This window comes from Aspergillus campestris, assembly GCF_002847485.1.
Source record: "Aspergillus campestris IBT 28561 chromosome Unknown P168scaffold_2, whole genome shotgun sequence".
NCBI lineage: Eukaryota > Fungi > Ascomycota > Eurotiomycetes > Eurotiales > Aspergillaceae > Aspergillus > Aspergillus campestris.
This window is the reverse complement of record NW_020194337.1, coordinates 2,168,819-2,194,457: the sequence shown is the minus strand read 5'-3', so window position 1 is coordinate 2,194,457 and position 25,639 is coordinate 2,168,819. Positions and strand designations below refer to the sequence as shown.

Below are 25,639 nucleotides of genomic sequence, written 5' to 3'. Positions count from 1 at the left end.
GAGGGTTCGTTCTACACTTGACAGCCTTCCAGGGTATACCAAACTTATGTGGAGTACTCGTTGCGCTATGAGACACCATCTGAGCAACAACATCCTATATCAGCTGGAGGTGGGTTGGGATGGTGAGACCGGATGGACCGGCAGGGCAAGGTGACATCGCAGGTTGACCTCACCCACACCAATCATGCTGTCAATGGACAGGGCGTGGTCGAGAACACGATTTGATGCTGCAGGATTAGGCATTGATGTTACCTCCGGAGGAGGTGTGCATTCAACGTTGGTGGGGGGTGAAGAACTTTCGACAGGGTCACATGGCCATCGATATCTGGACCGTTTCATCGGTCCTCCCACACATGACAACTTCCATCCTTCTACGGAAAAGCAACTCACATCTCATCCATCACAATCATCATACTAGGATGGTGATCCAACCCTGGGCGCATTTTCGGTTGTCTCCAAACCAATAGTTTATCCCGGGATATCAGTCAGGTCAAGCCCCCCCCCCAAACCAAAGTGTTGGTCAGCATTTTTGGTCTAGCGGCCAAGATTTTATGTGATGTCTTTATCCAAAAGACACAACTTTGCCCTTCAGCGACCTGCCTTTGGCAAACTTCCAACCCACACGCAGGTAATCCTGGCCTTCGACCCTCAGAGTGACATTTGTTTCCGTCACCTAACTATCAGGATCCTATTAGTATATCTCAAGACTGCGACGCAAGCCGCTCGTCTCTACACCTCTCCTCCTTCGAATCGGTCGAAACGAGCGTGGCCGGCACCCCTAGAAAACCCATTTATACCTATATCACCAGGGGGGGGACTTGCAATATCCCCAGGGGACTGGAAATACCCCTGAAAATCCCTAGTTATCCCTAGCTATCCCTAGCTATCCCTAGCTATCTCTCGCTATCTAGCTACCTAGCTACCTACCTAGGGGTCCTATAAAGGATCACCCCTTGCCAAATGGGCTGAGATCTCCAAAGGAATCTCGTATCCCGTGTACTCGACCTAATATATACATAAGCTATAGACTTACTCAAAGTGGCTAAGAATACTAAGTAACTATAGATATTATATATCTAGAGTCAGACTTAATAGATATTCTTAAAGATCTAAGTCACCGACACTCTAGTCACTATACCCTAACACATATCTATTAAGAGATCTTAAAATCACAGTTATACTATTATATTATCTCACCTTTGTCAAACCGACAACACTCTTTATATTTATATATATATGAAATGCCAAAACTTCAGTCACGTCCGGCAGGCCGCATCTCCCTCTCTATAGTTAATTCCAGGCCTATAAAGTTAGGAAAGACTAAGAACCAGAATTTCAGCGCCTGTGTAGGGAGGCCTAGGTGGCCTGCTAGTATTACCACTCTTTCACCCCTATACTGAGTATCCAAGACGACATCAACCCATGACCACAATGCTGATGCGAGCTGACGGGCCCTACTTGGGCCCCTCGGCCGTCAGCGTCTTGGAAGGATCCCGGAAACGGCGATATATTCAAGGATAATGCATATATCTCTCTCTATATATATATATCTCAAGACTGCTACGCCAAAACGTTGGCCAACGTTTGGTAAAGCGGCTAGGAGTATATTCCTGGTCTTCCTCGCGTTCTATCACCCAGCTGGTGGGATCTACCACGAGCAGCCTTGTGGGCGTGGAGCACTCTGGCGAATGACCAGTTCGGTAGTTGGCTCGCAGAAGACAGGGAAGGGAACGAGCAGATTGCAACACCGTTGGCCATTATTCGGAGGGGATATCAGTCAGGTCAAACCCAGTAACATTGGCAGGAATGGATCGAGATCCTCATTTGGTACACTATAGCGATCCCAGCGTTTTGCCGTCACTAAAGAATACGAAGTAGACAGTGTAGCTATCAAGCCTCCCACCCGCGCCGCCCATGCCCACTCGGACGGTCGTCACCATCTCCATAAGTTGTCTCTATCTGATTAGAGACGACGATGCCGTCGCGCTCCCTTCCAATACCCGTCACGTTCGAGTCACGGAAGTCATCCATCTTCACATTCTCAACAATATGTTCTTCACTCTCGCTGAGCGTCAAATTGGCGGTCATAGGATGAACGGTCTGTCTCAGGAGCTCGACGATTTCGACTAGAAAACTCGCCAGCGCCGCAATCGACCTTGTAAAAGCCGATGGGGGATTTGCATGTTCTCTGCGTAGTGCCAAACACACTACCAACCAAGCGAGAAAGTAAGGGGCGAAGGAAATGGAATATCATAGGGAGATTAGTGGTGACCACCGCAGCAAAGGTCTCCCGGGTGCCCCATTCTCCAGCAAGCTGTGCGCCATTGACCGGGTCTTCCTGATGTCAGTTCGCGGCCAGAAATATAGGGACATCTCATGGCTCACCGTCAAGACGAAGACACTTTTTAGGATAGCACAGACGAGGACAAACAGTCCAGCACCAAATACAATTGTCGTTGTCACTTTTTTCAGGAGCTTCAACCTGGATATCCAAAGCATGGGGATGGGAATCAAGATAAGATAGATATCAGTGGAAACGTTGGAAGCAAAGGAAGCCCAGACAACGGGCTTGGATACAGCAGCCTGGCAGGCATCTGTGTTTAGGTTAGCTATGTAGCATTTAATAAATCAATACCAAAAACAAAATGCGGGGAATAAAAAAGGGAAGAAAAGAACCTTACTTCCTGGATCTGGATTGATCTGCCAGTACCCGTAGAACGGACGGCATGCCGCGAAGATTGTGATAATGCTAATGAGCATAGTTCCAATCACGAGAGCAAATCCAACATAGACCGGGCCTCGATATCGGTAACCAAGGCCCTCCTACTCGGAGTTATTAGTATCGCCAGGCTTTGTATTCTTGCAAAGGTTTCATAAAAAGGTTACTAAAGAAAGACTTACTGTAAGGCGGATGTAGAACGCCAACATAGACAGCTTGAGCGAACCGATCAATACCGAATATGTAGTCCAACCAGCCACTTGAATTTTCGAGCCTATCACTCTGTCTCGGTGTGAGTGCCTTGTTCGCAATGTCGGATACAACATCCCAATCGATAAACACACCGTACCTGGTATTCTGGACTGTCATAGAACAGTGTAGATCGTTGAGCATCGGTTCAGACCATTGTTCGCAAGGCCGTGGGCGACATTGCCAACGCTGTATGCTAGAGCTGTCTGCGCCGTGTAAAATATCTGCTTGGAATGTATATTAGCAACATTGTGGGAGACGCATAACTTGCACATATATTGCAAGGTGTGTGAGCCACAAACAATTCCAGCCCAGACAAGGAAATCTTCAGCCCGTAGGTGCCCGATCCCACCGGCTCTCACTCGCGTATATGTTCGAAGTAGCGTCAAAGTAACGCCAATCGTATACAGCAACCATAGCTCAACTGTGGATTTGTGCAAGGCTGCCTCGGCCGCGTTCTGTGATGTAGAATGGCTTGACATTGGAGCCACGGAGTTTGGAGGCCGGCATGGCCGGTTGACGAACACGGACTTGCAGCATTGGATTTGGCTCTCCCTATATAGGACAAAAACTGGGTCGAATAGGCAAGGGAAAATTTCAACAAGTAAAGGGATAAGACCAATATAATATCAATACTAATGATTATTATAGAAAGCGGCAAAAACATATTAATGATATCTATTCTTTTCTCCACCTACACGTTCCTGGGAATGATATCCGGGCTCATGATTCCCTGGTGGAAGTGTGGGGGGTCTCAGTAAAGGCGCAGCTGGCGAGTATGCAACCTATCGGGATAACTGAGACTGTAGGGTTCGGGAGATCCAGCATCCGCTAAGCAGGGGTATGACAGGGTTTAATATAGTCTCTCCAGTCCACGGCGTGAAATAAATGAAGGGTATATGAATAAGATTTAGTGGTACTGGCGCCATCATGCGAGTAGCAGGAGCTAGCGACGTACGTACTATTCCGCCCAGTGATTAAAATTGGGACGCATCCCCTGTCCTTGATGTTACCTTGATCTTTCTTTGAGGCCAATCACTTGGGCATCTTATTTATCTGAATTTTACTTCCGCGTTCCCTTAGGTTCGCATCAAGTCCCTATGTTTTTTGCCCAATTGACAATGTACTGGCTTCCATTTCAAGTGGTTGCACTCCTGACTGCGTGGGCTATACCGAGCGTCGGTGCAACTACGTCGCTTGTCCGCGATAGCCATGAAGCTGAATGCCCCGAAGGAGACCCCGACTTGACGGAGCTAGGAAAGAAGCTCTCGAGTACTGGCAAGATCTATTGCCCCGGGTCGACCGAATTTGAGAAGGCATCTACACGATGGTCTATCTTAGGTGCCCCCAAAGTCAACGTTGTTGTGGTTCCAGGGACGGAGAAAGACGTTGTCGAAACGGTGTGTTGGCTCTTCTCGGCTCTCACTTATGATCTTTCCTGTTGTCAGGATCATTGTTTCCAAATGGACCTGATTTGCTAATCGGAGAGATGCTCAGGTTAAATTCGCCAAGCAAAAAGAATTGCCTTTTCTCGCCTACAATGGCGTGCATGGAGCCATTACCACTCTGGGCAAGATGGATCATGGTATCGAGATCTACATGAGACAGCTGAGCAGCGTAGAAATCTCGAAAGATGGGAAAACGGCCAAGATCGGGGGCGGTACCATTTCCAAAGACGTCACCGACCACCTTTGGGAGGCGGGCAAGCAAACGGTGACAGGCACATGCGAATGCGTGAGTTATCTTGGACCGGCTCTTGGGGGTGGGCATGGATGGCTCCAGGGACACCACGGACTCGTTGCAGACCAGTTGGTCTCCGCGAATATCGTCCTCGCCGACGGCAGCTTGAGGACCATTGACGCCAGTTCCGACCTTTGGTGGGCTCTAAAGGGTGCAGGACACAATTTCGGCATTGTGACGTCCGTGATCACAAAGATCTATGATATTCAAGATAGCGATTGGGCGATTGACACGCTCGTCTTCAGTGGCGACAAAGTCGAAGCTGTCTACCAAGCCGCCAATGAACATCTCCTCAAGAACGGCACTCAGCCTGTGGATCTCATCAACTGGTCCTACTGGCTGAACGACCCTACCGCGGACCCGAACGATGTAAGTGCTCATACTCTGCAATCTGACCGAATGCGCAAGGATTTGTGACCTTGCTTCTAACAGCACCTAGCCCATTATCCTCTTCTACATTATCCAGGAAGGGGTGCAGAAGGTCGACCCAGTGTACACCAAACCATTCCATGATATCGGCCCGCTGTCTGCCGACTCTGTCGGAGGAAGCTACACCGACCTCGCTGGATGGACCAATATTGCTGCGACCTCGCCGCCATGCCAAAAGGCAGGACTCGCCAATCCCCGTTTCCCCATCTATCTCCAGGGCTACAATGTCCCGGCCCAGAAAAGGGCATACGACGTGTTTGCCTCCGCCATCCGCGGGTCCTCGGCTTTTAATAATTCGATATTCATGTTCGAGGGATATTCCACGCAAGGTGTCCAGGCTATCGACAGCAAATCCAGTGCCTTTGCCTTCCGGGGAGAGAATCTTCTCGCTGCGCCGCTCATCACCTACGTGCCCGCCGGGGCGGAGCTGGAAGACAAGGCTGCGAAGCTGGGTAATCGTCTTCGCAATATACTCCACGAAGGCAGTGGATTGAAAGAAATGGGCGTCTATGTCAACTATGCTTATGGTGACGAGACGCCGGAGCAGTGGTACGGGGGTGAGCGGTGGCGTCAGGATCGCCTGCTGTCCCTGAAAAAGGAGTACGATCCCGAAAATAAGTTAAGCTTTTTCGGTCCTATCGCTTAAATACGGTCAAATATAGACGAGGTCAAAGGGCAACTCTTATTGTATTCGCTTTTGTTAAACGTTGTAATGTCGGCGTTACTTCATGCCGAGGTATTCGTTAGCTTAGAAAAGATTATGATACTAGTATGATGTCCGTGTCAAACCTTGGATGAGAGACGGTCATCCTTTTTGTTTTTTGTACTACTTCCTCCAAAATCATTATCATCACTTCTGGTTTCTTTCGGGCAATATAAGAATGCAGGATACAGCTTGTTTGACTTCACCATCAACCAATCACAATTACCCGACCGAGAACGTATTCTAGGTGGGTAATATCTGCTGGGATATGTCATAACACGCCGGAATACATATAGATTCGGCATTTGGTGCAGTGCCTGTCCGTATACAATGACTTCGCAAGGTCTGAGCAATCTGGACCTGCAGAGATATATACAACAATTTAGTACGGCTAAATGACTCTCCGCAGCGAGTCCTAAGGTTGTCGTTGTTAGAAACAGAAACTAGACTACACGTTCCCTGATTAGAATCATCGTTTGTCGGTCAAGTGACGGGACGACACGGCGGCTCTAGTTACATCACCGTCCGAATCGGGTATCATGGATATGAGCGGTGCTATTCTGCGTCACCTAGCGCACCTAGCGGACGGAGGATAGATACCGGTGCCTCGGAATCCCATGAGGATGATGATCGATCTCATAAGCGACTAAATTAGCGCATGGGCAATTTTTCGGAGTGGCGATCTTCACGAGATTTTTGTGACGTCTAGAAGTACCAAGATATATCTTGTGCGTTACCGTCGAATGACGACGTTCAGCAACCCAACTTCGGGGTATTTTGGAGAAGATTTGAATTGAGCTCCGCCAAAGGGACTATAAATATGCATTAGGGTAACCGAGGCGCCTCAACGGTATCACGGCATGGACGGGTACGGCCGTCACTTCCCGTGCACTGTATATAGTCGGTAGCTGAACCCGAATCAAACATTGGTGGAAGGATGCGATATATTTATCAACAAGGCCGGGTCCATGCGCTCGCCACTACCATGGTTCGACCTCCGAGCCAATCAAACTGCCATGCAGTGAATGTTATCTCGACCATGGCCGTGAAAATTTTCCTCGCCTGAAACAAGTTTGATAACGGGTACGGACGGCTGTAGTCGGTCGCTCGGTTGCGCGTCGACACTAGCCACACCACCGAGGGTAGCCGTGCCAGGCACCGTCACTGATTGGGTGCCACACCGCTTTCCGCCCAAGTGTGGCTGGAGGGTGGATATCAAAAGCGTGCAAGTGCCCAGGGCGGAAAAAGATGGATCAAGCTGTCGCGGTCCATTGCCCAGTATCGCTGGATCATGGCGGCCGATGGACCCATTGTGGATGAAGACTTTGACGCCAACTTGGGCCACCAGGGAAAAAAATGTCGAAAAGCCAACCTCTGTGCCGATGGGGCAATCACCCTATATAGCGCCGGTTGCTCACAGCTGGACAGACAAGACAGCATTCCTGAATCCATCCGAGCAATTATTGACCGCGACAGCACACCGTGCCAATGGACCTCTATACTGGGCGGGACAAGGAATTCCCCACTAGTGACTCGCGCAGTTCCCATAGTTCTGATGACACCATCGAGCCCCTCGAGTCGCTCGAGCTCACCCGCATCAACACCTACCGGCTACAACAAAAGACCACCGTTGGATCGACACGGGGCCCTCTCCCGCGGGAAGAATGGCTTCCTATGGGGGCTGGCAAGGAGTATCCCCCCCTGCTACCGGACCCCGGAAATTTCGTCGTAGACTTTGAGGGGTCTACTGACCCTCTGCATCCCTACAACTGGTCTATACTGAGACGGTATGTCCCTCCCCCTCCCCCCCAAGCTGATAGACATATAACTGATTCTTTCCAGGGTCCTGCTGGTTTGCATCCTATGCTTCGGTACCTTCGCTGGGTCCATGAATAGCGCCATCTTCTCTGCCGCCATCGAGGGGTTTAGCGAAGAGTTTGGGGTCGGACACGAGGTCGGCTCACTGGGCGTCGCGCTGTACGTGCTTGGCTTCGCTGCCGGTCCGACGATCTGGGCGCCTCTATCGGAGCTCATTGGCCGGCGTGTGCCCCTCTCCATAGGACTGTTCGGATGCGGCATCTTCACCGTAGCCTGTGCGACGGGCAAGGACGTCCAGACGATCATGATCACCCGGTTCTTCGCAGGCTTGTTCGCCGCCGGCCCAGTCTCGATCGTCCCGGCGGTTTTCGCCGATCTCTTCAACAATGCGCAACGAGGGATCATCATGTCCGTCTTCTGCATGGCCGTCTTTATCGGGCCGTTCGCCGCCCCCTTCGTCGGGGGGTTCATCGCCACCAGCGAGCTGGGCTGGCGGTGGACGATGTACATCTCCGCCATCCTGGTCCTGGCCGGATTTGTCCTGGTTGTGTTGTTCCTGGACGAGAGCTACGCACCTGTCATCCTGGTGCGCAAGGCCGCTACCCTCCGCCGCCAGACGCATAACTGGGGCATCCACGCAAGACAGGACGAAGTGGAGGTTGACTTCATGGAGCTGGTGCGGAACAACTTCAGCCGACCCGTAAAGATGCTATTCACCGAGCCGATCCTGCTCCTCATCTCCCTTTACATATCCTTCATCTACGGGCTGATGTACGCGCTGCTGGGGGCATACCCCGTTGTCTTCCAGGGCGTGTATGGAATGAGCATGGGGGTGGGGGGCTTATCGTTCGTGGGCCTGATCCTGGGGGAGCTGCTGGGCGGCGTCTACGTCCTCACGCAACAGGGCTCGTACGTGCGCAAGCTGGTTGCGAACGGGGATCAGCCCGTGCCCGAATGGCGTCTGCCGCCGGCGATCATCGGAGCCGTGGTTTTCGCCGTGGGATTGTTCTGGTTCGGCTGGACCGGATATACGGCTTCCATCCATTGGATGGCGCCCGTCGCGTCAGGGCTGTTCACGGGGGCCGGAATCTTCCTGATCTTCCTGCAGTGCTTTAACTACATTGTGGACTGCTATCCTACCCTGTATGTTCCTATACCCTTTTCCTATACAAATCTTCCAAACCACTGACAAGATCTAGGGCGGCGTCTACTATCGCGGCAAACACGATTCTCCGTTCGGCGGTCGGGTGTTCGTTCCCGCTGTTCTCGCGACAGATGATGGAGAACCTGGGGGTGCAGTGGGCGGGCACCTTGCTGGGGTGCATCGCCGTGTTGATGATCCCAATCCCGGTCGTCTTCCAGATTTATGGACCGGGACTGCGGGGGCGCAGTCGGTTGGCAGGCGCTCCTGTGGAAGTCGTTGGGGGGAAGACTTATGACGTATGATTGACCACTATGTATGATAATGTATGACTGACTACCATGTATGATAATGTATGATTATGACCTTCAATATACAATATGCGCTATTCTAGCAGGAATGTTTTTGTCTCTATCCAGAATGAGGTGAGATGCGGGGATCCTGCTCGTACAGGGCATGGCGCAGCAGGTAGTCGAGGGGTTGATCCTGCCTTGGATGCGGGGAAGCGAAACCACCTTGCTCCCTCCGAGGTCCGACTCGTTTAACTGTCTGCAAGGGAGGTCCAGAGTCCTGTAGAAACCTATATGAATACGAGGCTGGCCAGGTCTGGTGGAATTTGTCTACTCCCATCCACTTCCACAGCGAAGGTTAGATAGACACCATGGTATTCACATCTACGCAGCCGCGACTAGACAGTAAGCCCACTCGACTCGCTATCCTCACTTACCCATTGATTTACTGATGTCGATCAGTCCCCACCAGCCTCCCAATCTGGGACTTCCTCTTTGACTCGGACTACTCTCCCCTTCGTCAATTTCCAGCCTCCCAGCTAGGCGGCTACGTCAATGCCATTACCAAGGAAGAAGTCCGCTACGATGCGCTCAAAGAGCTCACCACGGCCATTTCCACGGCCCTCGTGAAGAGATATGGTCTAGAACCAGGTCAGACGATCGCACTATTCAGCCCCAACACCATTTGGTACCCGGTTGCCATGCTTGCGACCGTGAGAGTTGGTTTGTTGACTCCCACCGATCCTATAGCAAATGGGCGCAATGCACTAACGACGACTAGGAGGCATTATATCGGGCGCATCGCCCGCCTACAACGTCGAGGAGATGGCGTACGCGCTGAAGACTGCACATGCGCGGTTCCTGATGACGGTGCCGTCGTCACTGGTCGTTGCCGTGCCTGCTGCGGCGCAGGCTGGGATTCCGAAGGAACGCATCTTCCTCCTGGAAGGGGCGGAGGATGGGTATGTGACCGTGCAGCAGCTCATCGCCATCGGACGAGACTACAGTGCCGACGGTCAAGTCGCTTCGTTCCAGCTGCCTGTGGGGAAGACGAACCAGGATATATGTGGGTTTTTGAGCTTCAGCAGTGGGACGACGGGGCTGCCAAAAGCGGTAGATTTACCTTTCCCCGAGCAGGGCTGTCAGGGGTATTGATGAAGTACTAGGTGATGATCGCGCATTCCAACGTCATTGCGCAATGCATGCAGATCCAGCAGATGACCCCAGCAAATCACAGACGGTCGCTTGCAGTTCTGCCTCTCTTCCACAGCATGTTCCCCCTTTCTCCTCTCCAGTCCGATTAATCCACTAACTTAAGGGCAGTCACTGGCCTCGTCCACCAGATGCACCTCCCCATCCTCCTCAACTCGGAAGTCTACATGCTTCCCTCATTCAGCATGAAAACCATGCTCGACACAGTCGTGGAATACCACATCCGCGAGCTGCTCCTCGTCCCGCCCATTCTCATCCGACTGCTTAGCGACCCCATCGTAGCAAAGTACGATCTTTCGCACGTGGAGCGCTTCTTCTCCGGGGCGGCGCCCATCGCAGCGGAGGTGCTATCGCAGCTGCAAGCCCGCTTCCCGCACACGGGGTTTAAGCAAGGCTACGGCATGACCGAAAGCTGCAGCTGCATTACGGCGCATCCGCCCGACAAGTCGACGTACGCGTACGCCACGCGCGGAGGCGTCCTCGTCGCCAACACGGAGGTCAAAGTGCTTGACGTATCGAGCGGGGATGAGCTGGGTGTGCGCCAGGAGGGCGAGATCGTCGCGCGCGGGCCCCAGGTGGTCATGGGCTATCTGGGGAACGAGAAGGCCACGCGCGAGACGTTCTCGGGGCCCGGGGAGCGGTGGCTCCACACGGGTGACGTGGGGTTCGTGGACGAGGAGGGGTTCGTGACTATTACCGACCGCATCAAGGAGATGATCAAGGTCAAGGGCGTGCAGGTATCGCCGGCGGAGCTGGAAGATTTGCTCCTGGGGCATGAAGCCGTGGACGACGTAGCCGTTACGGCTGTGACGGACGACTACGCAGGGGAGAAGCCCAAGGCATATGTGGTGCTGGCGCAGGGGTCTCCCGCGGATATAGACGGGTTAGTGGACGTGGGACGCCAGATCTTGGAGTTTGTGCGGGCTCGCAAGGTGCGGGATAAGTGGTTGGTGGAGGTGGAGTTTGTGGACGAAGTGCCCAAGAGTGCGAGTGGGAAGATCCTGCGACGAGTGCTGCGAGATCGAGAACGGAATCCGGTCGAGGGGAAGCGGTTGGTGGTGCGAGATGAGCGGACGCGAGCGAAGTTGTAATTCTTTTTTTCTTCTTTGCTTGATACCCGGTTCGAGGAATATAGTTGGCTGGAAGGAAGTGGATTAGGGTTCGATGAGGTCATCCCGACCAGATCGATCGATCGATCGATCCGTCACTTATATAAAGCATACCATTGCCATTTGAATTCATATTCCACAAATTTCGCCTGACAGACAACATGGAATACGCAAATAGCAAAAAATTGTTCAGTCCCCCCTGGGACCTGCAAGAGTGGGCAGCCTCGGACGACCGCGTCCGCGGCGGCCGCTCGACGTCATGCTTGTCTCGCACGCCCCACGGCGTCCTCTTCCACGGAAACCTCGACATCAAAGCACTCGGCGGCGCGGGGTTCGCATCGCAGAAAACCGTCAGCACTGAGAAGACCTGGGACTTGTCGGACTACGATGGACTCGAGCTTGACGTCCATGCCTGCGACAGCAAGCGGTACACCGTGGCAGTGACAGACGAGATCCCTGAGCGTCGACCCGACGGTCGCGAGCAGAGCGCCCTGATCTGGGAGGTGGATTTTTGCCCTGAACATACGGACGGGGTATTCCGAGTGAAGTGGAGCGAGCTGCGACCGACGTATCGAGGCAAGGAGGTGCCTGTTGCACGACCTTTAGATTTGAGTCGCGTGCGGCGGTTTCGGATCATGATTAGGAGGTATGTTCTCTGCTAGTGGAGAGGCAGATGCGTGAGACTAAAAGGTGCAGCTTTTTTGGTGCGCAGGAGGGTGCATTCCAGATGGAGGTGCGTTCTATCGGGGTGTTTCGAGCGCTGTATCAGGATGAGGAAAATACGGAGTACATGAACGAGAAAGGCTGGGCTACGGAGGAAGGAGAGGATGACTTGTTATGTGGATGTTGTGGAATCTTGTAATATCATTACACCTCCCTCAAAAATAACAAGATTGTGATTACTCTCTGTGCGCGGTGATCCGGCCCAGCCCCGACCTAGAGAACAAGACTCTATCCTGCATGAAATCAGTCATACTCCACCCAGGAAGGGAGTGAGGAGCGTACCTGAATCCATCCCGGCACGTAGTTCACCAGCAACCACATCAGTGTGGAATTGGCACCCGTCCACACTCTCCCCGACGTACCCTTGATGAGCTTATCTGCCACCTGGTCCGCATAATCCATTATAGGGGTCTGGAGGAAGGTCTCCACGCCGCGAACGCGGGCGGTGATTACCGGCTCAATGGGTTTATACCGAGATGCAGGGGGCAGGGACCAGGTGTTGAAGAATGCCAGGGCGCGAGTCTCGACGGCCCCGGTGATGAGAGACACGGTTTTGACACCGAATGGGGCGAGTTCCAGTCTAAGTGTTTCGGCCATGAGGTCCATGGAAGCTTTTGATGCGCTGTAGACGCCTTGTAGGGGTTATTATCTGGAATTGATTCTAGTAGGATTGAGTACGAAGTGCTCACCCATGAACGGCAGATGGGTGTGGCCTGTAATAGAGGTAATAAAGCCCACCGAGCCCCGCGCCCGGATCAGCAGTGGGGCGAAGGACTGCGTGACGGCGAGGGCGCCCCAGACGTTGGTTTCGAAGAGCTGACGACACGCGTCGGGGTCCTCGTCCAGCAACGGCATGAACCGAGTGTATCCGGCGTTGTTGATGAGGAAGTCGAGCCGTCCGTCAGTGCGCTCGCGGACAGCGTCCACCGCTAGAGCAATCTGGTAGGGCTTGGTCACGTCCAGTTGGAGATACGTCGCGTTTGCAAGGTCGCGCAGGAGGCCCATCTTCGAGGTATCTCTGGCCGTAGCGAAGACGTGATAACCTCGTTTGTGGAAGGCGAGGGCCAGGGCGGACCCAATCCCGCCGTCGCTGCAACCGGTGATGAGGACGGTGGGCAGTCTCATGATGTTATTCAATGTGGGTGACACGACTATTCACTGTTGACCTCGAGGTTAATGGTAGGTGTTGGATAGCAGTTCGCAGCCCTAACTGTCCGCCAATCGGTACACAGGAGAATAGATGGCGTCAGAGAAGTCGGACCGGCCAATGACCAGATCATCCTGACTCACGGAGGGCTTTGTCCTTGACGTAATGTTTTTCTTTGTTCTTATTGTCTAGTACAATCCATTGATGTGTTGTTTACGTTGAAACCATGTGTGGCTAAAGCCTCAACATTATCCGCTCTTCATACAATGAAGATAAAGAAACCCGAGTCCACCACTGTTTCACCTCTCATTGTGAAATGTATATACAAAGCTGAGCACATTGACCACCACCATGCTTTGTTCAGATATCAATACTGGCATCGCCAGGCACCAGGAGTTATAAAACCCAGTTATGTTTTCTAATACCAACCTATCCTCAAACACAACAACTCGACAACACAGCACAAGCCTACACAAGCCTACACAATACCAGCCAATCCGATCTGTACCTGTTTGTGATATCACGCTCATCGTCCCCTCTCAATTGCAAATAACTAACAGAAAACATGGCTGACCGATCCCTTACAGACCTCCCCTTGGATATCATCCTTGATATCACTGACGCTCTCCAGCCGGAGGATCTGCTCCGCCTGCTGCAAATACTGCCCTGGCTCGTCAATTGGCTTCCCTCCCGACAGCTCGCAAAAGCGGCCGATTCTAAGGGTAACACCGTCCTCCACTACCTGAGCCGGCTCGGTCGCCATGATGACAATTACGACGAGCTCTGCCGGCGAATCCTGGGCCGTCCGGTCATTGACATCAACGTCGGGAACCGACAGGGCTTTACCCCGCTGGCCTGCGCCTTGTCCTACTCCCGTGACAAGCAGCCCTATAACGACCTCATGATCGACATGCTCCTGGCGCGGCCCGACATCCAGGTCGACAAGCTTGCCATCCACGGCACGTCCCCGCTTATGGTAGCCGCCGGGGTCGGCGTCGCACGCGTCGTCGAGAAGTTGATCGCCCGCGATGACGTCGACGTCAACCTCGCCGGCACCACTGGGTTTACCCCGCTCATGTACGCCTGCCACGAGGGGCGGCCCAAAGTCGTCAGCGTCCTCCTCGCGCATCCCAAGATTTGCCCCGGGAATATGGACATCAACCTCCGCACGCCGCTCTCCCATGCCGCCCAAAGCGGCAACACCCTCATCATCCGCATGCTGCTGGGGCTGTACTACGAGCCGGGGCCCTACACCCTCACCGAGGCGCAGGTCGCCGACGTCAACGCCGCGTGTCAATCCGGCCGCACTCCGCTGATGTACGCCGTCCTGCACGGAGCCCATCGGACAGCACAACTGCTGCTCGCCCTTCCCGAGGTCAACGTCAACCGCGAGGACGAATTTACGCGGCGGACGTCGCTGTCCTACGCCGCCGAAGCCGGCGACGCCAGGATGGTCGCGCAGCTCCTCGCGCGGTCCGATATCGTCGCCCACCGGCGGGACGGGGTCGGGCGCACGCCGCTATCATACGCAGTGGCGGGCGGACACTTGGAGGTGGCGAGGATGCTGATGGAAAACGAGCAGGTTGATGCCGGTGCCTTGGACGAAGACGGGCGCTCCCCGCTCGTGTACGCGCTCATCGCCCGGAATGCGCGCATGGTGCGCCTGATTCAGCAGAACATGGACTGGAACAGTCCGTATATCCGGGACGTGGCGGGCCGTGAACCCTATGATTATGCGCGCGTGGCAGGGTCGGATTTTGAGCACATCGTGGAGAACCCTCGGCGAAGACTTGGCGTGGGGCTGTTGGGCTGATATACCTTCCCATAGATAACCTATACTAATCCACGGTCTTACAGGGCATGGCGACGAGCAAAATCGGGGGTATACAGGCTAGATGTAACGGGAATATGACGAATCCAGTTCATATTGAAAGCATAGTACTGTATAGACCATAGAACAAACACTCGTAATGACTGAGAAGAACTAGCACGTATCCAGCATGCCCACCAGGGCGCTCTTCTCATCCTCCGTGATCGTCAGCTCGTAGATCGACTTGATCTTAACCCACATCTTGGCGTAGTCGCAGTGGTACGATTCTACATCATCGATTAGTGTCCATAGGAAAGAATATAATAGAATACAGAATTACTCACCCAAAGGAGGCTTCCACTCCTCCGGCCCGCTGTCACTCTTCTGCTGGTTGACACTATCGGTCACCGCGAGGAGCTGGGGGTTCTCCAGATCGTTGGCAAACTTCTCACGCTGTTCGTTGGTCCACTCGTCGGCGCCGGACTAAAGAGGTCAGTCAGCATCGATCCAGTATACCGGAACTAGGGCTCAATAGTCACGGGACGTACCTTCCACGCGTTCGACAGTGGCACAACATGGTCAATATCGACATCGGAAGCCTTCGTCCAAGTCTCGCCGTCGTACAAAGAGACCCATTTCCCACTGCTCGGGTAGCAGTCGGAGCCCTTGTCGATGTCGGTGCCATCGCGGTTGAGGACCATCTCGCGGGTGTTGCAAGAGCTGACCAGTTAGCTTTTTCTACTCCATCTCCAACAAAGAACAAAAGATACATACTCTCCCTGGTCAATCCAGTGAGGGAACTTGTCCCGGTCATAGTCATCGCCAGAGCCCTGCTCAGCGACCGTCAACCCGGCCAGATCACTCTCTGCTTCCGATTTGGAGGGCACGCCGGGGGGCGTAGGCAGGGGGTTCGGGGCGGCCGCGATGAGGGGAAGCGCCACGAGGGCCACAGTGAGCAATTTGACCATGATGAACGTTCTGGGTCCTTCGTGATATTACACCCGCCGTGAGGGACGAAAAGCCGCGCGAGACATGGACGGGTTAAATACAAGGTGCCGAGAGGGGCATCTCGACTTGTCCGTTTCACGATGTAACCCACCCCTTGCGGGCGGGTATATCCAACCCTTATCTTAATCTCTAACGGTAGATTCTCGCAGAAGACCATCTGATCGTGTTCGAGCCGCGCCAATGATACGTGCCTTGCAGCTAGCGGGACACACATGGAGTTGAATTGCCAATCTGATTCGTTGGGGGTGAGGGGATCGTCGTCGGCAGGTTTGATATTAAGGGACCAATTTCCCCATTTCTCTCCCCACCGACCAACCCCGATCGGGGACCGACGGGTATCCGGACCAGGTACATTATTCAAGCCTACACAATAATAAAATGGGAAGATAAGAAATAAACCACAATAAGGCAAGCCATGTTGATGAAGAATTACAGTCCTAACGCTTTGAGAATCTCCTTCCCCACACCAGTGGCACTGGCAGGGTTCTGTCCGGTGATCAGGGGACTGCCCGTGCCAGCTACCTGGGACACGACGACCTTCTCGCCCCACGCCTGGTCAGCCTTGACATATTTCACGTTGTTGATCTTCTTCAGCTCCGTCTCGAGCATGTACGGCATAAACTGCGTCTTCTGAGCCTGGTCCTCCTCCTCGTTGGAAAATCCGGTGACCGTCGCGCCGGACAGCAGCGGCTCGCCCTGCGCGGTGGTCGCGCGGAGGAACACCGTCGGACCGTGGCAGACGGCTGCGACAGGTTTCTTGGCAGCTGCGAAGGCTTGGATCAGGCCAAGAGAGACGGGGTCATAGTGGAGGTCGAACATCGCTATGTGCTCAGACAGATTAGTCAGAAATAAACTTCACCGGAGGATCCGGAAGAACATACGGCCATGACCACCGACATAGAAGATGGCATCGTAGTCGCCGACGCGGTTGGCCACGTCGGCAAGCTTGACGGTGTTGGTCCAGAGGTCTTTGTGGTTGTTCAGAAAATCGACGGATGTGGCATCGCTCTTGAACAATTCAACGGAGGCCTGGTCGAGAGGCGCCTCGCCGCCTTTGGGGGAGGCAATGGTGAGCTCGGTCTTCTCATGCAGGACTTCCCAGGGATGGGCGAATTCGGGCTAATGGTTCAGATTGAGCTGATGTCAGATGAATGAGGGGTCAGTGACGTACCAGATACCACCCCGTGGGGGCCCCGTTGGCGGGGATCTTGTCCGCGGATGTGAGGACGACGAGGACTTTGGGGGCCATGATTAACGGAGTAGATTATTGATTATAGACAGTTGATGGTGGTACAAGTATTTGAAAAAGAGTTGGAGGTTAGAGGGATTCGCGGGGTTGATATAGAGGCTGAGAAACGCACGGATGACATCACGGCCTTTTCATTATTCAGCCCAACCCATCGCTGACCGGTTTGCGGCGCGATCTTCGCGGTTCGTGTCGGTCATCATCCAGGTATCGGAGTTAAATCAGTTAAATGGACTTGTGCAGAGGAATCGGTCACCATTATTGGATCCCCCCTGTCAGCCATGTGCGTGAATGTCCACTAAGTCCGCACATCAGCCCCACGGCTGATCTGAGTGGGTCGGTTCACCGTGTGCTGACATGGTCGTCAATATCTCCGTAGTAGTGAGATGTTGGAACAGATGTAGGTGTACAGGCGCGTAGCTCGATTCGACAAGCAACCCGATCCATGTGAGACATGAGTCACCGGCCCAGACCGAGCATGGAATGCTACTGATATCCCAGCATTGACACCAAGTGGGCATCCTACAACCGATAGCTCACCTACGGATGGTGCATCACAATGTTACTAGAACCGCCAACTCCACCATTTAAGTACTGCGCTATCATCCATACCCGTCAACCGTAAGTCTATTTTCCGGCCAGTGTATTCCCCAGCTCCGCCGCCCGATTGGTTGCTGCCTTGACTGCCTTGTCCACGATCTCCTGGAAGCCCTCGGCTTCGAAGGTCTGCAGGGCTGCGTGTGTTGTACCATTCGGGCTGGTGACATTCTGGCGCAGCTTGGTCGGGGTATCAGAGGATTCAACGAGCATCTTGCCCGCCCCGAGGCATGTCTGCGCAGCCAGACGAGTAGCCTGCTCCGAGGACAGACCCAGGGCAGTGGCGCTGGATACAAGATGTTCTACCATTGCAAAGAAATAGGGCGGGCCGGATCCTAGACACTATTGTATCAGCACTGTCTTTTTTCCTCTCCACTTCCAGGTATAATCAACTCACCCGACAGATCAACTCACCCGACAGCCCAGTCACCACATCCAGCAACTCTTCCCGATCCACCCACTCGGTCGCCTGGCTCACGCTTGCCAGCAGATCATTTACCAGGGTCTTCTCCTCAGCCGTGACATCTGCACTGGCAAACACGCCGGACGCGCCCTGACCCAGCAACGCAGGCGTATTAGGCATGACACGCACCGTGTGCGCCGTGCGACCATCCTTCGTGTGTGCTGTGGGGCTATTCTTCGTCCGCAGCCAGTCCTGCAAGCTCTGCAAAGTGATACCAGCAGCAATACTCACCACAACAGGGAGAGTATCGCGGTTGGACCAGGCAGCGGCGAGTTCCTTGAGCAACCTGGGGTTTGACAGCAATGATAATAATGTCGGCCTGGCCACCAGCTTCAACATTAGAGGCGGTTGCTTGAACACCCAGAGCAGCCATCTTATCACGGTTGACATCCCAGGGTTCAGCAACCTAGATATTAGTCTTGGGGACACCTTGGGTGATAAGGCCGCCGATGATGGCGGAGGCCATGTTGCCGCCGCCGATGAAAGCGAGCTTGCTCTTGTGAAGGGACATTCTATTAACAAACAATAAGAAAGGTCAAGGACAAATTGAATAATGAATGAAGAAAGAATAGAAACAGGGGAAGGATTCCGACCAGATGTCTTTCTCCCCCTCGTTCTTCATTTCCCCACTATGGCTTCACCGCCTGTGCATAACATCCCAATATGCACATGATTACAAATATCGGCTTCAGACACGATTTATACAGCGTCAACAAACAGTCCATATCCAAGTCTGGCAGTTTTTATTGAGTCCAGTCAGGCGAACTACCTAAGATGGAGACAGAAGACAGAGACAGATAAATTACAGATGGGCCAGCACGGAATCCACCCCCGACACCTCAACAGCGCCCTTCTTCGTCTCGATATCGGCATAAGTGACCTTCCCATGGTCGATGATAATGGCGTACCGGCCGGTGCGGCCCGCATTGGCCCATCCCAACGAGGACGAGAAGCGAGCTTCCGGATCAGTCAGGAAGAGGATATCGTCGCCGCGGACCTGGTTGGCCTTGCCCCAGGCGCTCATGACGAAGGGGTCGTTGGAGGCGAGGACGGCCACGATCTGGACGCCTTTCTCGCGCAGCTGCGGCAGGTTCTGGATGTAGCCGGGGAGGTGGTTGACCGAGCAGGTAGGGGTGAACGCGCCTGTTTAATTAGATTTGTCATATGAACATGGACACACGAAAGCCATACCAGGAACAGAGAACAGCACGACCTTCTTATCGGCCCATTCCTTGGAGGCATTGTAGTTGATCGGGATGCCACATGCCTGGACGCCGCTGTTTTCCTCCGTCCAGGGGACGTACTGGAAAACAACGTCGTTGGGGAAGGAGTCACCGGGTTTGACAGTCATTTTGATATGATTTGGTTGTGCAATGGAGGGATGAAGGGAGAAAGAAGGAGAGAAGATGGAGGGGTTGAGTTGGTGCGGGGGAAATGATGATACCGTATCGTATCCGGATTACGTGCGATGCCGCTAAGACCGTTATGTCCGGCCGTCTCCGTCGGGATCAGCCGAGGTTTATACCATCTATCTCTGATTACTTGGTGGAAGTGGAGTGTAATGAACTATCAAGTCATAGATGTATAGACATATACAATATGTAGAATATATAGATAATGAATATTGAATAATTAAACTAGTCAAATGCCCCTCCCGCCCGCCAGAACTGCTTCGGCGAGCCCACCTTCACCCCGAGCCGCTGCGCCGTAAGCATCACCCATTCGGGCTCGCGCAGGAACTGCCGCCCGAGGAGCACCACGTCCGCCGCCGGGTCCGCCCCGGCCACTGTGGCCGCCGCCCGTTCCGCCTCGTCGGAGCCCTCAACGAGGCCCCGCGCCTGGTCCGCCCCCGTGATAAAGCCCACCGCCCCGATCCGCGTCGATCGGCCCGTCGCGCGCAGTGTGCGCCGCAGCCGCCCAGCCAGGTCCGTCTGGTACGAGACCGAGCCGTGCGGGATGCGCTGGTCGCGGTGGTTCCCACCCGAGCTGACATCGACCAGGTCCACGCCCAGATCCGCCAGGATGGGCACCAGCCGCTCGGAGCTGGCGACGTCCCAGCTGCCGCCGGCTTCAGTCTCCACAGGCTGGCCCTCGAGCCACTCGGTGGCGCTGATGCGCACAAACACGGCTGTCTGCTCCGGCACAGCCGCCCGCACGGCGACGACCACCTCGCGCAGCAGTCGGATGCGGTTCTCAAAGCTGCCACCGTAGTCGTCCGTGCGACGGTTCGTGACGGGGCTGAGGAACTGGTGCAGGAGGTACCCGTGGGCGGCGTGGATCTCGACGACCTCAACACCCGCGCGGACTCCGCAGGCGGCGCTGTCGGCGAAGGCACGCACGATGCCCTGGATCTCCGCTACGGTCGCGGCGCGCGGGGTCCAGTAGTCGCCCTCGGCATCCCAGCGGTGGTCGTCGCCGCCGGAAGGGCCGATCACGTCGTCAGGCCAGCCACCGACGGCGGCCTCGGCGCGCAGGCTGGGGCGGCCGGCCTGGCGGGCGACCCAGGGGGCGGTGACGCTGGCTTTGCGGCCGGCGTGGGCGATCTGGATGCCGACGTGGGCGCCCTGACTGCGGCAAAAGTGGACGACGCGCTGGAGAGAGCGGAATTGGGGGCTGTCGGTGTCGTGCTGCCAGAGGCCGGCGTCGTTGGGAGAGATGCGGCCGCGGGGCTCGACGCCCTGTGCCTCGACGAAGACGAGGCCGGCTCCTTTGAGGGCGAATTGGCCGAGGTGGGCGAGGTGGTAGTCGGTTAGGGCGCCGACGTCCGGGGCGGCGGGGTCGGACTCGGCGGAGTACATGCACATAGGGGAGACGGCGATGCGGTTCTTGAGGGTGACGCCGCGGATGGTTAGGGGGCGGAAAAGGGTGGGGGTGGAGGGGTCGTTCGGGTTGAGGGCGGCGCCGACATCGTGGTTGGCGGGGGTGAAGTAGGGGGTTTCGGGGGCGCGGATAACGGCGGGTGCGATTGAGCCCATGGTGAGTTGGATGGGTTTGACTGCTGGTGGCCTGTCTTGGTGTAGGGATCTTATTTATACCCTGAGGTGTTGCAGTAAATTCGATTTTATTCTAACGAGATGATGTGCTGGATGTGCTGACAAATGCATCAATTGACACGCCGGAGACATAATCGGAGATATATTCTGAGTCTATTGAGTGAGTATGTGTGGGACTGGAGATGGCGTGATTATAAACTTCACACTGATGAAGATGCCTTGGAAATAGGGAGGTGTAGTGATATATTTTGAGTCTTATTGAAACATAACATGGGATATATATCTTTCACGTTGTGGTGGAGTGGGGTAAGAGCAAGCTGGTGCGGTCATGTTGTTAAGGACAGATGGGGAGGGAATATATAATACTAGACTTGACTGTTCCCACGAGACTGTTTTTGCTGTCAATTGGTCATTTGATTTATTATATATCAAATATCTTCAATATACATGAAGAGCATACGAAGATATCCGTAACTAACATTGTGCCGGCGTGATTGAACTCCGTAGACAGTGTCTGATACATGTGGATACTGAACCAATATTTAGAGATACCTATAATAAATGATATTATAGTGGTGGCTGAACTCTGTTATATAGACAGACCACTGAAGAATCCAGAGACCTCACATCAACCCCAACCATCTGATCAACCAGATCTCCTTGCATGACGATAGCACGATGAGGCATTTTCCCCCGTATGAATGTATGGTCCAGTGGCAAAGCTCCACTCGTCCCTGATCCTAAACTGGCATGATTTAAACTCGATCCGGCAGACCATGAAGCCCTAACCTCGGAGATGCCCCGACCTCGCATGTGCCATTCCCGACCGAATTCTCGTGTAGACCCCGGTGAGTCTCAACAGATCAATATAAATCCAATCCCATGAGCTCATCGGCATCCACTTCGGCAATGACCGACCACTCAAACCCCCCGATGCAGTAACTGAGGCCGAGACCGACGATGCAACCCCCACGTCGCCCCATCAGCATCCCACGTCCCCAGACCCACCGACAGCAAACCCGGGGAAGCAAAAACCGGGAATGGCAACTTTGGCAACATTCGGTCGGACGGGACCGCGTTTGGACCTGCCCCGGCTTTTCTCCGCACTCTGTCTCCATGCGACCCGATTTTTTGTCTTAAAGTCGACCCGCCCCCGGATGTTTTCCCCAGGAATTTCCCCGGTCGAGTCGGACAGAGAATCACCCGGACGGACCCTACATCATGGACACTGATCGGAAGTCAATCACCCAGGAGGAAGCCGAGAAGGGGTCGGTGTACCATGAAGATATCGCCGTCGCCAAGGATGTTGCGCACCAGGTGGGATTGACGCCGGAGGAACAGGCGCTGGAGAAAAAGCTGCGGCGTCGGATCGATATGTTGATCATGCCGTTGGTCATTCTGGTCTACCTGATGAACTACATTGATCGGTAGGTAGCCATGGTAGAGACTGGGAGAAACACGACTGACAGATCTAGGAATAATTATGCGGCAGCCAAACTCCAGGGGTTGAAGGAGGATCTCCACATCGACGAACAGCAGTACCAGGTGGGTCTGTCGATTCTGTTCGTTGGTTATATCCTCATGCAGACGTGAGTCCCAGATTCCACAGATCCCCACCCTTCCCGACTAACGTCCCAGTCCATCCAACCTCCTGCTCAACTACGTCGGCCGGCCGTCCTTCTATCTCGGTTTCTTCGTCTGCGCGTGGGGGCTGGTGTCCGCCCTGACCTGCAAGGTGTCTTCCTACGGCGGCATCGTGGCGTGTCGGTTTATTCTGGGCTTAGTCGGTCAGTGTCAGGGTCCACTGCGACGTCGAGAGGCAAGCTAACAAGCTGCAGAGGCACCGTTCTTCTCCGGGGTTCTGTTCTATCTCTCCAAGTGGTACACCAAGAACGAACTCGCCCTGCGTATGAGTATTTTTTACTCGGGCTCCCTCCTCAGTGGTGCTTTCGGGAACCTGATTGCGGCCGGTGAGTCTCCTCCCGTACTCAACTCCGCACACCTGCTCATGAAAGATAGGAATCTTGGACGGTCTGGCTGGAGAGCGCGGCATCTCCGCCTGGCAATGGCTCTATATCATTGAGGGCTCCATTACGGTCGCATTCGGTCTCATCATCTGCATCATGTTGCCCGACTTCCCCGAGACATGGAAGCTCCTCTCCCCAGAGATGAGAGACGTGGCCGCGCGCCGTCTGGCCGTCGAGGCCGCCGAAGCAGACATCGACGCCGAGGGCGGCGCGGGCCAGCTCCGCGGCCTCAAGCTCGCCTTCACGGACGTCAAGACCTACGTCCTGGCCCTCGCCTACCTGGCCATCACCGGGGCCAGCGGGTTCCAGAACTACTTCCCGACGCTCACGCAGACCTTAGGCTACAGCAAGCTGGTGTCGCTCCTGCTGGTCGCGCCGCCCTACATCTTCATGGTGTTCTTCAGCTTGACGCACTCGTACCTCTCCGACCGCTACAACCGACGGTTCTGGTTCTTCGTGTACCCGATCCCGATCACAATCGTCGGGTTCATCCTCTTCACGACGACCACCAGCTTCGCCGCGCGCTACATCTCCTTCTTCCTCATGATCTTCGTCTTCGCCCAGTTCGGCACCTTCTTCTCCTGGATCGCCAACTCCATCCCGCGCCCGCCCGCCAAGCGCGCCGCCGCCTACGGCTTCATCAACGCCATCGGCAACTCCGCCAGCATCTGGACCCCCTTCACCTACCGCGAGCAAGACGACCCGGAGTACCGGCCTGCCATGGGCGTGTGTATCGCGCTGCAGGTGGTCGCGGCGCTGTGCGCGCTCTTCCTTTACTTCCACATGCGGCATCAGAATCGCCAGCTGGACCGGTTCGAGGATGTCGACATGCCGCTGAGCGACGCCGACCGGGCGCAGCTGCAACGGACGGCCGAGGTGGAGGGTGTCTCCGTCGAGCAAGCTCGCCAGCTGCAGAAGGGGTTCCGGTATATGTTGTAGTTATCGGCGGGCGGGGATTATTATGAGTTCAGTGTCTTGATTTATGGAGTTGAGCGATTATGTTAGCAATGTGTTACGCTAATCAATGAATGATATCAATACCGAATGATATCAATACCCATTACAGCTCGACTTTGTCTTCCTCCTCCGTATCTGTATACCCCATGGCGCGAAACAGCCTCTTCGTCTTGCCCTCTTGCAGCTCACACAGCTCGACTCCCTGTTTCACCAGATACTCCGTTATGGCAACGCGCGCCTTCTCCGCCTTGGAGGCTTTCACCTTGGTCTCGATCTCCATCAAGTGCAGCCCGTGCTCAGGAACAACGACGTCGTCGAACTTGGCTTTCACCCCGTCCACCTTGACCTTCCACTTGGCATTCGCAAAGGGGCCATACGGCGCCAGCGCGGACCACTCCACAGGGTCGGGCGCCACACTCTTCACAAACTCCATCTGCTCCGGACACCACAGGCCACCCTCTGCCTCGTAATCCTCCTCATCCTCATCCCCGTCGCCATCCCGCGGACACCGCTTCTCACACGTATACGTCGCCGGATTCTCCCCATAGCTCGCCCACGCACATTCCACAAAACCCGGCGCCTCGACATCTCCCGGAAGCGGCGCCTTGACAGTCGACAGGGGATGACCCTTATTCGTCTTCGTGCGGAACATCAAGCCGTGGGCGATGTGGCGCGGGGGTTGCGCGTCGTAGTAGGTGATGGGGTTTTCCTTGTAGGGGGGTGTATTTGCCGAGAGACCCAGTTGGGGGAGGACGTCTTGGGGGTTGGGGTTGCAGATGGCCCATTGGAGGCTGATTTTTTCTTTCGCGGTTGTGGTTGCGAGGAGGGTTGTTATCGTGAGGAGGGCGGAGAATTTCATGGTGTTTTAGATCGATCGTGTTTGTAGTTTGGTTGGTTGTGGATTGGTGTCCTGGTTGTAGAGGTTATGGTTGGATGTTTTGTTATAATCCAGCAGGGTTGTTTGGATCAATAATAAAGAAGGAGAAGGTGCGGTGAGCTCAGCTGAGAAGCAACGCGCCCGGTGTAAACAAGCAAGGAACGAAGGGCTGACGTCATATCCGATCTTGATCTGGTAGATCGATCTCCACATATCCATTGATTCAAGTCAGGTTCGCCCAGGGGACTGTCTAACTTTGTCCTGCATGTATTGTTACTTCTGGGTTATTGTGAAGACTGGTGGAGGTTTAGGAGTGTGAAATAGTACCGCTGTTCCTGGAGATAACGCCACGCCAGGTATAGAATTCCATGTTCCACCACA

At 54.5% G+C, this 25,639-nt stretch overlaps 13 protein-coding genes across 13 annotated transcripts; 5 read left to right on the top strand and 8 right to left on the bottom strand.

The window, feature by feature from the left end:
* Nucleotides 1-1,890: 1,890 nt before the first annotated feature.
* On the bottom strand, nucleotides 1,891-3,450 carry P168DRAFT_295382 (uncharacterized protein; the record flags this gene model as incomplete). The annotated part of the gene is made up of 7 exons (XM_024838032.1): nucleotides 1,891-2,104; nucleotides 2,136-2,338; nucleotides 2,386-2,594; nucleotides 2,682-2,823; nucleotides 2,902-3,005; nucleotides 3,123-3,192; nucleotides 3,271-3,450. The coding sequence occupies 7 exons, from the start codon at nucleotides 3,448-3,450 to the stop codon at nucleotides 1,891-1,893; spliced, it is 1,122 nt and encodes a 373-aa protein (XP_024696251.1).
* A 639-nt stretch (nucleotides 3,451-4,089) lies between these two features.
* On the top strand, nucleotides 4,090-5,783 carry P168DRAFT_231416 (putative FAD-dependent oxygenase; the record flags this gene model as incomplete). Its single annotated transcript, XM_024833281.1, has 3 exons — nucleotides 4,090-4,368; nucleotides 4,466-5,077; nucleotides 5,148-5,783. The coding sequence occupies 3 exons, from the start codon at nucleotides 4,090-4,092 to the stop codon at nucleotides 5,781-5,783; spliced, it is 1,527 nt and encodes a 508-aa protein (XP_024696250.1).
* A 1,545-nt stretch (nucleotides 5,784-7,328) lies between these two features.
* Nucleotides 7,329-9,149, top strand: P168DRAFT_338731 (MFS transporter; the record flags this gene model as incomplete). Its single annotated transcript, XM_024841768.1, has 3 exons — nucleotides 7,329-7,627; nucleotides 7,683-8,801; nucleotides 8,858-9,149. 3 exons carry the CDS (start codon nucleotides 7,329-7,331, stop codon nucleotides 9,102-9,104), a joined length of 1,665 nt encoding a protein of 554 aa, XP_024696249.1. The 3' UTR covers nucleotides 9,105-9,149.
* Nucleotides 9,150-9,460: 311 nt separating this feature from the next.
* P168DRAFT_325035 (acetyl-CoA synthetase-like protein) lies at nucleotides 9,461-11,392 on the top strand (the record flags this gene model as incomplete). The annotated part of the gene is made up of 4 exons (XM_024840943.1): nucleotides 9,461-9,494; nucleotides 9,552-9,812; nucleotides 9,871-10,230; nucleotides 10,413-11,392. The coding sequence occupies 4 exons, from the start codon at nucleotides 9,461-9,463 to the stop codon at nucleotides 11,390-11,392; spliced, it is 1,635 nt and encodes a 544-aa protein (XP_024696248.1).
* A 176-nt stretch (nucleotides 11,393-11,568) lies between these two features.
* P168DRAFT_302537 (CIA30 family protein) lies at nucleotides 11,569-12,373 on the top strand (the record flags this gene model as incomplete). The annotated part of the gene is made up of 2 exons (XM_024838668.1): nucleotides 11,569-12,056; nucleotides 12,107-12,373. 2 exons carry the CDS (start codon nucleotides 11,572-11,574, stop codon nucleotides 12,270-12,272), a joined length of 651 nt encoding a protein of 216 aa, XP_024696247.1. The 3' UTR covers nucleotides 12,273-12,373.
* On the bottom strand, nucleotides 12,057-13,258 carry P168DRAFT_338725 (SDR family oxidoreductase; the record flags this gene model as incomplete). The annotated part of the gene is made up of 3 exons (XM_024841767.1): nucleotides 12,057-12,366; nucleotides 12,416-12,765; nucleotides 12,823-13,258. 3 exons carry the CDS (start codon nucleotides 13,256-13,258, stop codon nucleotides 12,310-12,312), a joined length of 843 nt encoding a protein of 280 aa, XP_024696246.1. The 3' UTR covers nucleotides 12,057-12,309.
* A 1,963-nt stretch (nucleotides 13,259-15,221) lies between these two features.
* On the bottom strand, nucleotides 15,222-16,058 carry P168DRAFT_325031 (HNH endonuclease family protein; the record flags this gene model as incomplete). Its single annotated transcript, XM_024840942.1, has 4 exons — nucleotides 15,222-15,377; nucleotides 15,435-15,573; nucleotides 15,639-15,810; nucleotides 15,865-16,058. The coding sequence occupies 4 exons, from the start codon at nucleotides 16,056-16,058 to the stop codon at nucleotides 15,265-15,267; spliced, it is 618 nt and encodes a 205-aa protein (XP_024696245.1). The 3' UTR covers nucleotides 15,222-15,264.
* Nucleotides 16,059-16,198: 140 nt separating this feature from the next.
* P168DRAFT_288097 (type 1 glutamine amidotransferase domain-containing protein) lies at nucleotides 16,199-17,421 on the bottom strand. Its single transcript, XM_024836711.1, has 3 exons — nucleotides 17,270-17,421; nucleotides 16,980-17,217; nucleotides 16,199-16,919 (listed from the first exon to the last, which is right to left on the bottom strand). Exons 1-3 carry the CDS (start codon nucleotides 17,345-17,347, stop codon nucleotides 16,528-16,530), a joined length of 708 nt encoding a protein of 235 aa, XP_024696244.1. The 5' UTR covers nucleotides 17,348-17,421; the 3' UTR covers nucleotides 16,199-16,527.
* A 550-nt stretch (nucleotides 17,422-17,971) lies between these two features.
* On the bottom strand, nucleotides 17,972-18,915 carry P168DRAFT_295377 (pyrroline-5-carboxylate reductase family protein; the record flags this gene model as incomplete). Its single annotated transcript, XM_024838031.1, has 4 exons — nucleotides 17,972-18,276; nucleotides 18,356-18,605; nucleotides 18,691-18,777; nucleotides 18,832-18,915. 4 exons carry the CDS (start codon nucleotides 18,913-18,915, stop codon nucleotides 17,972-17,974), a joined length of 726 nt encoding a protein of 241 aa, XP_024696243.1.
* A 108-nt stretch (nucleotides 18,916-19,023) lies between these two features.
* On the bottom strand, nucleotides 19,024-19,786 carry P168DRAFT_309270 (peroxiredoxin family protein). The gene is made up of 2 exons (XM_024839285.1): nucleotides 19,596-19,786; nucleotides 19,024-19,547 (listed from the first exon to the last, which is right to left on the bottom strand). Exons 1-2 carry the CDS (start codon nucleotides 19,753-19,755, stop codon nucleotides 19,207-19,209), a joined length of 501 nt encoding a protein of 166 aa, XP_024696242.1. The 5' UTR covers nucleotides 19,756-19,786; the 3' UTR covers nucleotides 19,024-19,206.
* A 255-nt stretch (nucleotides 19,787-20,041) lies between these two features.
* On the bottom strand, nucleotides 20,042-21,379 carry P168DRAFT_295375 (FMN-linked oxidoreductase; the record flags this gene model as incomplete). The annotated part of the gene is made up of 1 exon (XM_024838030.1): nucleotides 20,042-21,379. The coding sequence occupies one exon, from the start codon at nucleotides 21,377-21,379 to the stop codon at nucleotides 20,042-20,044; it is 1,338 nt and encodes a 445-aa protein (XP_024696241.1).
* A 914-nt stretch (nucleotides 21,380-22,293) lies between these two features.
* P168DRAFT_302529 (permease of the major facilitator superfamily) lies at nucleotides 22,294-24,363 on the top strand (the record flags this gene model as incomplete). Its single annotated transcript, XM_024838667.1, has 5 exons — nucleotides 22,294-22,824; nucleotides 22,867-22,986; nucleotides 23,036-23,184; nucleotides 23,236-23,367; nucleotides 23,417-24,363. The coding sequence occupies exons 1-5, from the start codon at nucleotides 22,619-22,621 to the stop codon at nucleotides 24,361-24,363; spliced, it is 1,554 nt and encodes a 517-aa protein (XP_024696240.1). The 5' UTR covers nucleotides 22,294-22,618.
* Nucleotides 24,351-25,540, bottom strand: P168DRAFT_288093 (uncharacterized protein). Its single transcript, XM_024836710.1, has one exon. The coding sequence runs from the start codon at nucleotides 25,238-25,240 to the stop codon at nucleotides 24,485-24,487; it is 756 nt and encodes a 251-aa protein (XP_024696239.1). The 5' UTR covers nucleotides 25,241-25,540; the 3' UTR covers nucleotides 24,351-24,484.
* Between the last annotated feature and the right edge of the window lie 99 nt (nucleotides 25,541-25,639).